At 36.3% G+C, this 17601-nt stretch overlaps 1 protein-coding gene and 1 long non-coding RNA gene across 4 annotated transcripts in view; both read left to right on the forward strand.

Annotated features, from left to right (window-relative positions):
• PARD3B (par-3 family cell polarity regulator beta) overlaps positions 1 to 17601 on the forward strand; it is a 1072202-nt gene that overhangs the window by 576070 nt on the left and 478531 nt on the right. For all 3 annotated transcript variants that reach the window (XM_079130568.1, XM_079130566.1, XM_079130567.1), the window contains exon 11: positions 13329 to 13514. In XM_079130568.1, coding sequence (XP_078986694.1) covers positions 13329 to 13514 — 186 coding nt within the window. The remainder of the gene's footprint in view (positions 1 to 13328; positions 13515 to 17601) is intronic.
• On the forward strand, positions 3578 to 12991 carry LOC306655925. The gene is made up of 3 exons (XR_013762352.1): positions 3578 to 5704; positions 5761 to 9940; positions 9975 to 12991. It is a non-coding gene; the product is annotated as an uncharacterized lncRNA (long non-coding RNA).

Raw genomic sequence — 17601 nt, forward strand, 5'->3', positions numbered from 1 at the left:
AAACCCTGTGTTATTATCATTAACTCTTAATATCTCCCAGGTGTCAAAAAAATTTTTTTTAAAGCCATCCAGTTAGTGGATGGAGTTATTGGCTTCAATTCTCCACTTCTAAATAATAGCATTATATAGTCCTCCTCTTGTCATGGTCTCATGGTGTTTAGAGAGTGCTTTTCCAACCATAATCCAAGGAATGAGTCATGTGAATTCATTTGACTGGTAGATGTTAGCAGATATTATATGAGTAAATGCTTCAAAGTCACTTTCCTTTTTGCTTTCTGTCTTTTATCATGTGATACACTTGCTTTTAGTTTTCAGTTGTCCAAAGAAAATAAGGGAAATGTGGAATAGGTATACATCTAATCCATAGTTTATAGGCAAGCCCACCTGAGCCCTGCCTAGATCAGGCAAACCTCAGCCAACCTGTAAATGTGTGAACCAAAATTAAAATGCTGTATTGGGCACATCACAATTTGGGATGGTTTGTTATACAGCAATTGGGGAGCTACAGATGACTGACAAGTTCATTTACTTTTTTCTGTGAATTAATTCTAGGTGGATTTCCCCTTTCCCATCAATTTATTTGTAGCATAATGATAGAAAGATATATTCACATTTTAATTTTGATGGGTTTTCATCCTCTATAGGGCCTAAATGACTGCTTATTTTATAGTCAGCTTTATCTGACAATTAATTATTGTTTTAATTATTAAGATAAAAGGCAAATTATATGTCTATCAACAAATGGCATGTTATACACACGGTAAGAACTTTTTCATTACAAAAGTAAACATCACTATGAATTTTAAATGGTTGTTACCCACTGAGATTTTTCAATCCCTATTTGGAATTTAGAATTATTTATCATTAATAGAATACTAAAGGGGATTGGTTTCCAGCTGGAATCATATTAGATGCAACTCAGACAACAGAGAAAAGGATGGGATAAAAATGTTTATGTTGTATCATTTGATTTTCTTATCAGCCTTCACCAACCAACAGTAGCTACCTCCTCCCACCATAAAAAAAATATTACTTTTCTGAGGCTGTGATGGTACTTTTACTACCTCGTGGCATAATTAATAAATATTTACTCTGTGAGCCTTAAAAGAAAGAACATTTATTGGGTCCTTTAGGAAAAATGAAAGTGGTTGAGATGTAATCCTACCATTAAAATTCTTGAGCTGGATGGAAAGCTATATCATCTTTACTAAGACAGCCATTGTACCCTAAATAACTCATATGCTTGGGATGCAGCCTGCTCTATATATAATGTTCTTATACTTCAACTTGATGATATAAGGTTTTATTCTGTGACCATAACATTTCCTAGGATTATACTGATAATGACCTATAATTCATTAATCCATCATCTTTATTAATAGAATATACCCAATTCAGAGATTTTTTAAAAAGTACAAGATAAGAGGAAATTTATCTTGAGGAAATTAAGCATTGTTCATCCCATTTTATAGAAAAAGAATTCCTAAATTCTAAAGACTTCAGGATGTACTCACCAATTTAAAGGTTGGCTTAGGCCTATAGTTCCTTCTGTGATACTCTGTTGTTGTGGGTGTTAACTGTGAAATACATCTGCACACAAAATCAGGATGTGTAAATAACAGAACCAGAAGGCTTAACCATTGTGCTATGTGACAGCTCTGGGACCTTGTTGGTGACCTGCAGGAGTTCTCTCTGGAGCCTTCTTGTTTTCTGCTCCATTCTTTGTACCCAATCCTCCCCCTTGTTCTCTAACGCAACTTTTCCACAAGTGTCTGGTAGGGAACTCATTCTGTAACACATACTGTATAAAAATGTGTTCTATGGTCAGGTAAGTTAGAGAGTCCCTACTTCTTGACAAGAAACCACTCCTATCACCATACTACAAGCAAACTGAATGGAAATAGGAAATCTAACACTAGTTAATTAACAGGACAAGTGAACGAACCTGGCAGTCACCTGTTGCCCCCAAATGCCACATAACAAACCATCCCAATATTGTGATGTACACAGTAAGACATCTGTTTCTGGCTCATGTGTCCCCAGGTTGGCTGGGGTTGGCTGATCAAGGCTAGACTCAATTATGGATTACATGTATGACTCTTTTACGTATCTCTCATCTTCCTCAGACCATACGATGAAGCGTGTTTATCACGTGATGAAAATTATGCTCTGGTTTCCTCTCAAAGATTCTGAATATATATTCACATTTTAAAAGATCCAAGAAGTCTAAAAATAAAATTCCTCAAATGTTTTTGTCAGAGAACCCTTCCTTTCCCCCACATGCAATGACTGAGAAAGCATGTGTCACACTGATCGATGTCTTAGAGAGGGCCAGTTTTTTGGGCTTAGTTGGTATCTGAAGCCAGTCTCACTTGGGCACATCCTTGAGTCAGACCTCAGAAATCACGCCGCAGGGGTCAGAGGGCACCTCCACATCATTTAGTGCCACTCCTGCTTCCTGAGCAGAGAGTCAGGCTGTGAGCAGAGCAAGCACAGTGTGGCCACTTCATTGTGATGCTCTGCATTTTGATTTGTGTTTCACTTCTATCCTTGAGGATGTGTCTCTTTTAAAGGCATCAAATGCAGGAGGCCTGGCATGCCAAGTATTTGTGATGTCAGAGATATTAAAGGTAGTCCACTTCAAAGCTTGGCTTCCCAAATGGACTGCTTTATGTAGCAACATGCCCATTAGCTTCCTTTTTAGGTCATTAATTTATTACAATTGTATTATTCTTGAATCTTATGTTCATAAAAACATATATATTCTTGTATTTTAACCAGTGAATTGTTTCACATAAAACATTTAAGATTTTTAATGAACTTTCTTTAATCTACACTTAACAGGAAAAAAGTAAAAAATAAATAAATAAATAAAAAGACCTATTGTTTCTCGATTCTAAAAAGTACAAGTTTTATAAAAATGCATGCTGTCTGAATTATCTATATATATTTTTTTCATTTTAACTAATTAAATTTATTCTTAACTGATACATAAAATAAATATCATACATATTATCAGGGTACAATGTGAGATTCTGATGCTTGTGTACATTCTTTCAAGTTTATATACTATAAGGAGGGGAAGTTAAAAGAATTTCGACTCTGATTTGTTGGACTTTTGTTAATCTGGCACTTTAGATTACATTAAGGCACTTTTATATTGAACAGGCAATAAATAAAGACTATTTTTTGACATTTGCTTTCTGGTATAGTTTAATCTTTTACTTAGAGGAAATTAGTATGGATAAGTTCAGTCAGTGCTCTACTCTTGTTTTCAGAAGATTACTCCTTCCACCCACTTTCTTTGAGATGGGTTTTAAAACACATGAAAAAAGTGTCTTGAAAAAGAATATCATTTAATAATAATAAAGGGGACAATCCAACAAGAAAACATACTAATAAATATTTATGCCCCCACATGATAGAAGAAATCAGAATAAATATTTAAATTTTTGACACAAACAACAATAAAGATACAACACATCAGAAACTGAGACACTATGAAAGAGGTACTAAGAAGAAAGTTTATAGCTATGAATGCCTACATAAAACAATAAGAAAGATTATAAGTAAGCAACCTAATGATAAATCTATAATTCTAGAAAAATAAGAACAAGCCATTTCCAAACAGTGGAGGAAAGGAAATAATTTAGAGCCAAAAATAATGAAATAGACAATAAAAACAATACAAAGACTCACTGAAACAAAGAGTTGATTCTTTATAAAGATGGACAAAATTGATAAACCCTGAGTCAAACTAACAAAAAGAAAGGGAGAGAATAATAATAATAATTTCCTCTTTCCATTCAGTTTGCTTGTACTATGGTGATAGGAAGTGGTTTCCTGTCAAGAAGTAGGGACTCTCTAACTTAACTGACCATAGAATACATTTTTACATAGAACATATTATAGAATGAGTTCTAGTAATAAAACTAGAGATGAAAAAGGAGATATCACTACAGACATCACAGAAATCCAGAAGATCATTAGGGACCATTTTGAAAACTTTAACAAATTGGAAAATCTAAAGGAAATACAATTCTTGACCCATATTACTTGCAAAATTGAATGAAAAGGATAATGAACATCTTAGCAAACAAGCAATGAAATTGAAATGTAATAAAAAGTCTTCCAACAAAGAAAAGTCTGGAACCAAGTGGATGGATTCTCAGCTGAACTCTAGCAGACATTTACAGAACTAATTCCAATGCTCTTCAAATTATTACATGAAATAGAAAGGGGTGGAACACTTCCAAATTCATTCTATGAAGCTGATATCACCCTAGTATCAAAACCAGAAAAGAACACATCAAGAAAAGACCAATATTAGTGATGAGCATACATGCAGAAATCCTTAATAAAATATTACCAGATTATATTCAACAACACGTTAGGAAGATCATGACCACATTGGTTTCATTCAAGGGCTGCAAGGATGGTCTAACATATGCAAATCAATAAATGTTATTCACCACAGAAATGGAATTAAAAGAAAAAAATTCACAGCCATCTCGATGCATGCAAAGAAAGCCTTCAACAAGATTCAGTACACATTCATGTTAAAAACACTGAATAAATTAGAGATAGAAGGAACTTAATATCATAAAGGCCTTGTACAACAAACCCAAACAAAACAAATGATTAAAAGCTGAAAACATTTTTCTCTTAATTAGGATATTATTAACAAATAATGCTGGGAATACTGAACATCCATATGTAAAATTAGATCTCTATCTCTTACCTTGCACAAAAGGCAATTCAAAATGAGTCAAAGACCTAGGAATTAGACCAGAAACATTGCAATTGCTAGAAGAAAACAGAGTCAGCACTCCAAAATATAGACCCAGGCAATGACTTCTTCTGTAGGATCCCTAAAGATCAGGAGATTATACCAAGAATTAATTAATGGGATGGCATCAAATTAAAAGACTTTTGCACCACAAAAGAAACAAGTATGTGAAGAGAGAACCTACAGAATGGGAGAAAATCTTTGCCAGCTACTCTTCCAACAAAGGATTAATGCTTAGAGTAAAGAACTTGAGAAAACTTACCACAATAAAACAACCCAAAAAATAGGCAAATGAACTAAATATATGCTTCTCAAAGGAAGAAATACAAATGACCAACAAATTATGAAAAAAATGTTCAGCTTCTTTAGCCATTAGATAAATGCAAATCAAAACTACGCTGAGATTGCTTCTCATTCTTGTTAGCATGGTAACCCTCAGTCATATAAATTATGGTAAATGCTGGAGAGGATGTGAGTAAAAAGGAACACTTCTACACTATCAATGGGATTTTAAACTAGTATGACTACTATGGAAATCAGTATGGTACTGAAAAGAACTAGAAATGGAAACACCATATGACCCACTGTAACACTGCTTGATATTTATGCTAAAGGAATTAAAATCATCATACTAGTGCTTATAGCAGCACCAATAACAATAGCCAAATTATGGAACCAGCCTATATATGTGTTAATGAATGAATAGATAGGGAAAATGTGGCATATATACACAATGGATTTTTATTCTGCCACAAAGAATAATGAATTATGTCATTTTCAGGAAAATGGATCTTGAGAACATTATTTTGAACAAACTAAGCCAGGCTTAGAAAGTCTAGGTCATATATTTTCTTTCCTATATGAAAGCTAGAGAGAAAAAAACGTGGGAGGGGATCTCCTGAACAATCAATATACGTGAATCTCAAAAAAGAATCAGATATCAAAGTGCTAAACATTTACTTTACTGGAAGACCAGTAAAGGAAAGGGGAAGGGTGAAGAGGGAGGAGAGAGAAAAGGGAAATACTGGGGAATGGAAATGATGCAAATTATATTTTTCTATTGTGTGTATATGCAAGTATGTAACAATGAATCCTGCTATTCTATATAATTATTCAACAATAAAAATATCTCAAATGCAAAAAGAGTCTAGGATTTTCTTCATTCAGGTCGTGGTTCAAAGTTATCTGAAATGAATGAATGAATGTGCACTTTGAGAGAGTCCAATAAAGACATAAATTTTAAATTTTGACAATTTTGAGCTAACATAATCTACCTTTAAATTTTTTTCTTTCATTAAAAGTACATATCAGTGTTGCTTACATTTAGCTCTCTGAAACATTTTCCCTACTGATGTCAACGTTAACTTAGGTTTTTTCTTTTCTTTATGATAGATATGAGATACTGAATTTTGGGCTATTTCTTAACAACTTAGAGGAGAATTCAGATTAAAATAAATGTTTAGCACTTTGATATCTGATTCTTTTTTGAGATTCACGTATATTGATTGTCCAGAAGGCAAATACTTTAAAAGATCATCTGCCTGCTTATCAACAGTTTTGCTGATTTTGTTTATACATCAGTAGTAGTGGAAGAAAGAGTCCTTTACCATTTATTAAAATGATCATACTTAGATCACCGTTTACCTTGACGTGCACCTGTTCATCTCTAATCTTTTTCTTTACTCTCTGAAAAGTACAATAAAAAATAAAATACCTCCCTGCTGTTGGAATGAGCCTCTGATCCCCACTGTAGGATGATATTCACAATCTGAATTTTATATAATCCAATTGGCCAAAAACCTTTCATGCCTATAATAGCTACCTAGTGCTTTTTCAGAAGATTAAAAAAAAATTTTTTTTTCAGAAAATTAAGTGTCTTGCAGGTGTCTTATCCTTTCATTGTTGTGAAAATTTATTTCACTATAATAAAAGTTCCATCCCTTTAAATTCCTTAGAATTTACTTAGGCAAAAATTAACAATGGTTAAGCTTATTATAAAATATCCTAGCAGAATTTCCAGGTATAGCTTTTGCTTTATGTATAAGAAAATCTTGTTCATTTTTTCCCCTTAAAGCTCTTTTGTTTGAGTTTTGGTAATTGACAAAATGATTGCATGTGAAACATAATTCTTACATAAAGTAAGCTGCTCACAACACAGACTAATTACACATTTGGGAGGCAAGGCAAAGACATCCAAAGCTCGTTCGTGCTGAGCCAAGAGCACAGCATTTAATGAAATGAGAACCTTAAAAGTTTAGCATGATGCTTTCAGGTCTGACCTGGGCTTCTGGGAAACTGAACATTGGTCCGGTGGACTGGTGGATTCCCACAGGGTTTGAAAGGGGGGAGGGGAAAGTGACTCACTTGTGTGAGTCAAGCTCTGCTTTGCAATACAAGATTGTTGCAATTCTAGAGATGGCTGCATTTGGAATACTCTTAATAGTATGGTTGCCTCCCTAGTCAGATGTCTTTCTGCCTCTCTTCTTCTCATGCCAAGTAATTACTTTTGATATTTGTTTTATAAAAATGGTTAGTGTATCTGTCAAGTCCTGACTATGTGGACTCTTCTGTTTTCTCTTTCATATGCTTAAATTTTATTTCTTCCTCTCCTAATAATAGTGTGAAGGAAAGGAAATCTCTCCTAAGTCACTCAATAAAGTTTTTGTCAATTATGTTCTTTGTAAACTGGTCATTTTCCCTTAGGGTGTTTCTTACATAGAAGGTATCTGATAACATTTTGGAAAATGACTATGGTTTGTAAAGAGAAGTTCTTTCATTCAGCCCCATCTCATCTCTGAATTTCAAGTCTAACAATCAATTCATTGGGTTTTGGAGTAGAGTATCATTACACAGAACAGGACAAAACAGGACGGTGGAGAAATAGGAAGAGAAACAGCTGCAAGGAAGAGAGAAGAGAAATACCTATACATAAAACTAAGATGATAACAGAAAACAGTTACAGGAACTTGAAGGCTTCGTAAAAAAGAAAAGGTTAGGGGATAAAGCATTAAAAATGGCTTATGAAATCAGGAAAGAAAAGGAGGTTAACATCTTACCATTCGGGTTTTCATTTCCTTTGTCCTCTTTATTTAATGAAAATAATACCCTTACATACATAATGGCAGTGTTTTCCCAAGTAAAAATTGTGACCTATTATAAAATCAATTTTGTAAGTTATAACCAAATTCTTTAAAAAATCAAATGGAGTAGAACAGCACAAACAGCTCCAGAATGAGTTGTATTCTGGATGAATCTTATCTCTAGAAAGTTGTGGAGTGTGTCCGTGTGTGCCTGCATGCATGCCTGTAGGTGGATGAATGAATGGATGGGTAGATGGGAGTGGATAGATAAATAATGTGACTTTGGGTGCTGGATCACAATATTTCTCAAACTTGATGAAATATACTTTGAATGTTATTGTTTGCAGCGTTCACTTATAATCTGAGGTACCTGGTGCAATTTAAAACCATGAACAGGCCTGTATCCATCACAAATTAGTAGCTACAAAGTATCTTGCCTTCATTGAAAATTTGATGTTGAAGGCAAGCTGGGTGACCTCTCCAGGAGCAGGAAGTACAGTGTCTAAAGGGAAATTGTTCTAGGTTACTTTAACGTTTCCCTATAACCTTTATTAACCTTAACTGGAGAGTCCCTAATCCTATAATACCTTCTGCTTATTAAGATTATTTTAATGTAAGAAATTAATTTATATAAACGTTTAGCTTATTAAAGCATTGCATCCAATGTGGAACCATTAATTTATTCATTTGCTTGTAGATATGTACAAAATCCCACAAATACATAATCACAGATACACATCGATACATACACCCAGGCATGTACCTTTGGATACTTATTCATGTATTTCAATTCATTCACCAAAAAGTATTTACCCTGCATCTGTATTTAAGTCTGAAAGTGTTTTAGGCAACAGGAATACATTGGTGAGGAAAAAAAACCAACAATATAGTGGTCTGTACATTTGAGAGACATTATAAAAGAATAAGCAAGTATATATGTGTGATAAATGTCATGGAGAAAAGCAAAGCAAGATAATAGACATGAGCAGAATGGTATTGAGAGGCAAGTAATACTTTTAAGTTGAAAGCTCAAGAAAGACCACACTGATGAGTTGACATTTGGACAGAGAAATGAAGGTATAAGGTCTGCAGAATACCGCGGAGGCTCATTCAAAGCAGAGGGAAGGGGCAGTGTAAAGGACCCTAGGAGTGTGCAGGTGAGTTAAGGAAAAGAAGGAAGGCCATCGTGGCTGGTGCAGCATGAGCAGCAGATGGGGTCAGAGCAGAGAGTCAGAGCACTTAGCCTAGAAGAGTTTTTAGGACATTGTTAGGGATTTTGACTTTTTCTCTGAGGCAGGAAATCCTAGATGGCTTTTAGTTCTGTTTGTTTTGTTTTGATTTTGTTTTTATTGTTGTTGTTAGGGATTGAACACAAGGGCATCTAACCACTGAGCCACATCCCTAGCCCTTTTTATATTGACACAGGGTCTCAGTTGTTTAGGGCCTCACAAAGTTGTTGAGGCTGGCCTTGAACTTGCCAGCTTCCTGCCTCACTCTCCCCAGTTGCTGGGATCACTGTCATGTGCCACTGCACCGGGGTGATTGCTTTGAATTTGACTGCATTTGGTAATTTTTGATTCAAGACAGTAGTTCTCAACTGGAGGTGATTTTGACCCTACGTGACATTGGAGAGTCTCTAAAGGTATTTGGGGTTGTCACAGGTAGGGGAGGAGGTTATTACATCCAGTGGAAAGTAGCCAGGGGTTTGACAAATATGCTGCATAGAATAGTCCCCCAGAGCAAAGACTTGTCAGGCACCAAATGTCAGTTGTGCTGAGGTTGAGAAAGCCTGTGTTGAGGATTCAGTATGATTGACTCTGGGCGGGTTGCTGGGGCCTTAGGCATAGTTTTATGCAATGAAGACACTGGATGATTCACTCTGAGCCTAGTTCTAGGCTCTAGGAATCTGGAGGACTCTATGTCATGGCCTGTAGCAAAGAATGAGAAATAATGATAAGACAAAAAAAAAAAAAAAAAAAAAAAAGAAATTCACAATATTTTCCTAATTATACTAGCCTTATCTCATTGGAGTTTTTTGTGTGTGTGCGTGTGTGCACATGTGTGTATGTGTGTGTGTGTGTGTGTGTGTGTGTGTGTGTGTGTAGGGGGAGCATTATAAAAGAAAAGATACAGGAGACACAATGTGGAAAGAATACCTGTCTATAAGACAGGACGCCAGGGAGGGTCTGATGTGGGGTGTGACATTGCCTTTGTTTGTCACATCACTCAGGCCCTGTGTTGGAGGCACTTGAGAGTACTTAACTCTTTGCATCTGCTACAGAACATTGTCTGGCAAGATTTGAGTTTGATTTTCAAAGTTGCTGGCTGAACTAAGATTATTGGAAAGAGGCCTTCAGCATATTGATTTTTTTGTACATTAGGTAAAGGGACATTTATTTCTAACAGAGGAAATGACTGTGTTAACTACTGTAATGGCTTCCTTCACCATTGGGAATTTTGCTATTATGAGAGACCACTAATTATGGTTTGAGTGTGGTAAAGCAAAAGAAAGATGTGAGGCATACTTAGCTGGTGGAGACTATAAAATTCATGTCCTTCTTTGCTTGTCATTGTTGGACTCTGTTTTGGAATTTCTTGAGGGTAGGTCATATCATACTGGTGATTCACAACAGTTGTAACACAAGAATTTAGACAGCATAGCAGTTAAGAGTCTAACAGAGTTGAACTCGGTACAATCAGAGAGCAGAAGACTGGTTACCAGGGGTGGGGAAGACTGAGGTTGGTCAGTGAATGCAAAACTTCAATTCTAGAAGTAAGTTTGAGAGCTCTGTTATACTAAATGTTGACTGTAAATGATAACAATGTATTGTATTATTGAAAATTGCTAAGAGTACATTTTAAATGGTCTCACCACATAAATTGATAAATATGTAAGGTAATGCATGTTAATTAGCTTGACTTAGCAATTTATTATATATACATATTTTAATGCACCCATAAATATTAAAATTTAGTACTTTGTTGAAATGGGTATAGAATAATGGAGAACATGGAAATGCAGTGGACAACAGAGAACTCATCCCTAAAAATAAATAGTTTAATAATCTGACCCAGGAACCAGGCTACCTGGGCTCCATAAAGACCCAGCATGGAAAAGTCCTTTGGACTCTAGGCTTGGTGCTCAACCACTGTGTTTCTTGACTTCCTCATCTGTAAAATGGGGCATGATAATAAACCTGGCAGTATAGCTATGAAAGTACATGTAGTTATATGTGTAAAACACTTAGAATAGAACCACAAAGTCACTGTTAGTCTCTAATGCTTTGTTTTGATTTCATTTTTGACTCTGAGATAACAGGAACAGCAGAGGTGAGTTTCAAATAAAGAGATAAGCATAATGCCATTTGATCTTTATTTTGTTCTTATACTCAGATAACAAAGGAAAGGTGTTAGTGCAAAAAAATAATGATTGTCAATCTTATTTTAATCTTAAAAACAGTTGCCAAAAGAAAACTGATTGTAGAAAAGTAGTTCAAAGGTAGTCATGCACAATACAATGTCATTTTTTTCCACAATAAGCTGCATATATGAATGATGATGGTCCATAGATTCCTTGGCCACAGACATCATAGCCATCTCAGTTTGTGTAAGTACCTTCCATCATATCCACAGGACGAAATCATCTGACTTGATGATGGTTTCTCAGAAGATGTCCCCATCCTTAAGCAATCCTTGACTGCAACTCTAAAGCAAAACTAGTCTTCATTGCTTTGTCTCTCTTAGATAAAAGCCAGAGAAACTTTCTAGTTTTTCCTCTTAAAATATTCACGAATTTATAATCAGAATAAGTCACCTTTAATTTATACTTTAACTCACTGGAACTTTCTTAGACTGAAATTAACCAAATCCCAGAGGCCAGGAAACATGAATGACTGAAATGTTATGGAGTCTAACGGGCATATTGGAAGACAAAGATGAAGGTTGATTATTTACACTTAGTGCCAAGTTCTGTCTTTCCAATAGCAAAAAAAAAAAAAAAAAAAAAAAAAAAAAGTCAGCTATTTTGAATCAAATCATGGAATTTTTTCCCTTAGATTATAATATAATGGGTTAGTTTAAAAGGGCTAACCTGTAATAGGTTTATTAAATTAAGCAATAAAGTTTCATGTCTTTGAACAATCTATTGTGAAAATCATCACAGTTAACTTCATTTACAATGAAATTAAATAAGGAACTATTTCTTTAAAAGTTCCACGTGGGTCCTCTCTGTTTTGTTAGGAGTTGAAAATGTCATGTCGATGGATCTAGCTATGATCAGACCCCTTAATCCTGTTTTAATTATAGGTTCTTTGCTACTTCTGATTTCATAGTTATTCATGACTGACATTCAGGCAGTCATAGTAATTTTTTAAATATGCAATTTTACATAAGAGTCCCCTCAAAGTGACCTTAAGATGAGAGTTTCTAGGCATAATTACAGAGAGGGAGGAACAACTGGTCCAGAATGAGCTGATGGCTTCCAGGAACATCTCATTTTCAAATTTTCCTGTTAAATGCTGTGGCAGTTTCTGATTTCTACAAGTTTAAGAAGAATACAGAGGGACACCTACAAAGATTGTCACATGTACAGCAGGTGTCTGTTCCCACTACTGTATATTTGAAAACACTAGGGACCAGATACGATTAATCATATCTGGAGAATAGTTGGCTCGTGTCTAGGTGTGATTTGTCAAAGAGGATATGAATTATTTGTTGTGCATAATAACTTTTGTTACGGTCCAAATACTGATTAGCAGTGGATTCTACTTCCTAAAATGCAGGTTTAGAGCATGAGATTTGAAAAGGGAAATTAAATTCCATGTATCCATTAGAAATCACATTTCTCTATCCTTAAAGTTAGAGAACATTTTTTTGAGCGTGTGGTTTTCGTTTTTTGTCTTTTGTTTTTGTTTGTTTTTGGTGCTCTGTGTCCTATTGACAATCTTTACCAATAGCATTGAGTTCATGGTAAATGATGTTTTAAATTATTTAAATGAAATGTTTCCCTGAAATTTTAACATATTTCCCCACTAAGCTCTTTTTCTTCATCTACAGGATGAAGATGTTGAGACTATGGTATCCTAAGGTATCTTTTGATACCTTCCATTCCCTGAGCCTAATGTCCAGCCTCTACAATGTATTTTAATAAATAATATATTTTAATAATACATTATTAAAAATATTCTGCTGAATTTCCAAATGCTATGGAAGATTTCACTTTGCATGACTCTGGTTCTTTCTCTTGACCGTCACCCAACATCTCCCCTGAGAGCTCATTCCCCACTTGGTGACATGGCAGCAGCCCCTGCAGAAAGGCAACCGACCTTTGCTGAGAGTAGGATTACAACCACTACAGGTCCACCACCCGTCCTGCCACTGCATCTGTTTGGTCACCTGAGAGGGGGAACTGCCAGTCTGCTTCCTTTTCTTCACTCTTTTCGTGTTCATTCTCCCAACAGAAAGGAGAACCCGACTGCTATGCACTCTCCCTAGAGACCAGCGAGCAACTCACCTTTGAGATCCCGCTGAATGACTCAGGCTCTGCTGGCCTTGGGGTGAGCTTGAAAGGGAACAAATCCCGAGAGACTGGAACAGATTTGGGGATTTTTATCAAATCCATCATCCACGGAGGCGCTGCTTTTAAGGTGAGAAGATGACATTTGCAGGCTCAGGGGAAGGTCCCTGCAGGTGTGGCTGTTGTGCTGGGGTCAGGATGGGGGAGGTGTGTGCTGGGCTGAGGCCATTGAGCCTTTCCTGCCAGATTCAGGGAATGTATGTGTGAACAGGTCCAGGGTCTGTTTCCTACCTAAGATGGTTATTTTTACTTCCCAGAGACAGTTCTAAAAACCCATTATGATTAACATTCTTTTTCACATCCTATTTATTACTCCATTAGGATTCCTCTGAATTTGTAACCTGTCAGAGTTGAGCCTAAAAATACACAGGCAGAAAAAAACAAAACTAAAAACAAGTTGATGTAAAGGCAACAAATGAGAAAATCGTGCTTTCAGGAATGAAAGCTCAGTGGAGCCTGAGAATGAGTGTAGTGTAAATTAAAGGTCATTTATCACAGTTTTACACTCGAAGATAACTGTGGTGCTCAGGGTGCATGTTTGCTTTCAGACATTTGGATAAGCTTATACATTTCTAAAGAAAAGGAAGCTAAAGTCACATTGCCCACCCCAGTGGGAAATCAGGACTCATTGGGGTGGGCAATGTGACTTTAGTAGTCAACATAGCGTAGCAGTTAAGTACATCACACGCATTCAAAGCCAGCCCGCCACCTCCCTAATAAGTGGAGAATGATATACAATGGGGGTGGAGGTGTGGGGAGTGAGAGAAGAACGGAGGAACTTTGGACTATGTAGAAGGAAGTGAGAGGGAGGGGGGTATAAAAATGGTGGAATGAGACATATCATTACTCTATGTACATGTATGATTACACGAATGGTATGAATCTACATCGTGCACACCACAGAAACGAAACGATGTACCCCATTTGTGTACAATGAATCAAAATGCAGCCTGTAAAAACTTAAAAGATAAATAAATAATTAAAATAATGTATGCAAGGAACTTGGCCAGTTGTCTCCTGTCATCTGTAGAATGGGAATAATAAGCAATGCTCACTTCATAGGGTTCTAAGGATTAAATAATTAACATGGGCAATGTGATGAGAGTAGCAAAGCGATGATAGAGAGGAAGTACCTGTTCTGCCACTCGACTCTGTCACCTTCGGCTCATGCCTGGCAGTGAGGTTCTTGAGTTTGAATATTGCCTTTATTATTTTGAATATAGATCAATTATTCCTCCTCAAAATGCCTCAGTTTCCTCATTTGTGAAGTGAGGCTTGTAGTGCTGATGCTATTGTTGAGACTAAAGAAGAAAATACATGTAAAAGTACATGCTCAGAACAGTACCTAAGAGAAGATTCCAATAGATGTTAGCCACTTAAAAATGAGTTCAATATTGATAATGCATGCCTGTTTTCATATAAAGGCCAAGAAGACCTACTTAGACTCCAGGGGACTACCCTGGACTTAAAATTCTGGCTTTGTTGAAGAATTTGTCCAAAACTTTTGCCCTTCCAATTTTGTTTCAGTCTAGACGCTTAGCAAATAAGAATTGCATTGTGAATAGACAACTCTCCAGTTTGCTCCTGTATCAGTTAGCTTTTGTCATATAATAAATAACCACAAAAATTCATTAATATCAATAAATTTTTATTTCTGCCATGACTCTGCAGGGCAGCTGCTGCTGGTGGTGGCTCTAATTCAGGTTGTTTGGTTTCTTTCTCACACCATAGGTCTTCAGGTCTGAGTATGCTCCACAGGTTTCACTTACTCTTTGGATCAACATTGGAGCTGAGGCGTTAAAGGGCCAGCAGCAATGGGAGAAACCTTTTCATGCCTAGTCCCTGAATCAGCACACTCTCAATCCACACAGAGACAATTGGTCAAAGCAAGTTAGAGGGCTGAATTCATAGGTGATGTGGAGAAATACCCTCTCCACATTGAAACTGTGGCAGAAGTATGGGTGCAAAGACAGAGAATCCAGACCCATAAGTCAGTCTCTAATGCTCCCCAATAGCTCAGAGATGTACAGATAGGGACAGAGGGAAATGATGATAACAATGACAACAGATATTAACATTTATTGTACTTAGTGCTTAGTATCTGCTGGGCCAACAAGTGTTTTACATGGATTCTCTGGTTTTGTCCTTCATGTTCACATTTTATTAGCATCCTGTCATTTTATCAAAGGGAAATCATACATGAGAGGACAGGGGTTACTGCCTTTACCAGGTAAAATCAGGCCCTAGGGCCTTTGCTATGCTGCTCTGCAGGGTTGGTTCTTCAATACCATCCATCTGTGCTCCTAGAGAGAAGGGGCTGTCCCGCCGGCAGGGTTTTCTCATACTTACCTTCCCCTAAACATGCACTCTGTTTAAATGGGTCTTCGGTTTTGTTTATGGATACCAGCTTGACATTATTCTTCTTATTCCTAATGACAGCACTGTTTATGGAATTTATTCCCAGTAAAATTGAAACTGAGATGACTTTTTGGAAATTAAAAGCAAACATCTTTGCTTTTTTATGGGCAATAACTTAAGCTCCAGCAGATATTGGCGGACGGTTTAATACGTATATCTATGTTTGTGTAAGTGAGTGTCTCCTTACCTAAGCAGTTTCTAACAGTCCTGTTTCTTGCAGAAAGATTTCACTTTCCACTTATGTAAATTTCTTTCCTGACACTGGTCTGCTGAGTCAGATGATCACATCATTAAAAACCACTGGACAGCATATTTATAGCTGATCTTAAACAGTAAGAGGCATCAATCATGAATCTAGCCTTGTTGTGAGTGTTTAGTATTCACTTGTCTTGTTTACCTTTTACAGTGTAAAGAATATAGAGGTCTGAGGGAGCTCACAAGAAATCTGATTAACTGGAAAAAAAATGTGTTTTTCCCTTCTGCTGTTCCAATAATCTACTGTTAACTCTTCAGAAAATTGCCACCTGTTCTGTGATTCTGGATTACGTCTTACAAAAATTGTTTTGAGACTTTGTTCCTGTCCCTCTTGAGGAGATACAAATGTAACAGACTGCAGTGTCCCTGGAGCAAAGGGGAGATAAGAACTGGGAACATCCACCTTAGCATCTGGCCCTAGGTTTTTGCCCGAAATCAACAAAATAATCTTTCTACCAGAGTGCAGGCTTTTTCTCTTGGCCCTCCATACCACTAATTGGTTCTCAAGGTGTTTTTCCCTTAAGGGAAGGTGGATTGTTGAAAACTAAACTACTTTGAAAAGTATGACCAAATTCTTCCTGTGGATTCTGTGTGCTGTATTCTCCTGGGGCTTCCATTGGTATAAACAAAGATAGGCTACTTGCCAGATGTAAAACCCCTGAATGACTGAGATTCTAATTGAGGGCTTCTTTTCTTTCTCCTGGCTTACCTCTCAGCCTACTGCCTTCCATTGTTCCATCTCTTATTTGAATTATTTCTAATGGGGATGTAAATCTCCGTTTGCAATTAAGAGCATCCATCTACTCTAGGATGCTCTTTTGGAACTGAGTCCCTAATTCATTCTAAAGGCAAACTTCAGTAATTTAACTCTATTCACAATTGTGTAATAATCTCTCCTTAATATATAACTTCTAGTTTGCATATTAAGAAATATTGCCCAGAAATGCTTCCTTGCATGTGGCAGGCAATTGCAGGCTAACTTGGCTTCTGGAGGTCTTTCTAAAGCCCTCAGAAGTATCACTGTTAGCTGTGCTTCTTCATATATAACTGGCATTATTCATTAAACAAAATGCTTCCTCTTCAAGTATAGATGCTGGTACACCTCCATAGTGGCACCTGTTATAGGCTTCCTGTTATATTTTAGTTTCTGTCACTCTTCCTGGGCTCTATCCCCTGAAGTATAGTGTAATTGATTCTAGAGACAAAATATACCAGATATAAGTATTTGTGTTTAACTTCTCCACAACTGAGAACTATGAGATGAAATTTTAAAGTCCTTGAGGATGATTTTCTAAAATTTCATTTTCATATTTGGGATTTCAAGTGAAATGTGGTATCAGTACTGTTAAATAAAAATAAATATTGTCTTTGTTGCAGTTAGAAAAATACCTTGAGAAAATATTCTACCTCACCAAATCCACATTAAAAACTCACTTTTTAATTTTCTCCAGGGTAGCACAAATAAAGTGTCATTGGTCACATCC

The sequence above is a fragment of the Sciurus vulgaris genome (assembly GCF_902686455.1).
Source record: "Sciurus vulgaris genome assembly, chromosome: 3".
NCBI classification, from domain to species: domain Eukaryota; kingdom Metazoa; phylum Chordata; class Mammalia; order Rodentia; family Sciuridae; genus Sciurus; species Sciurus vulgaris.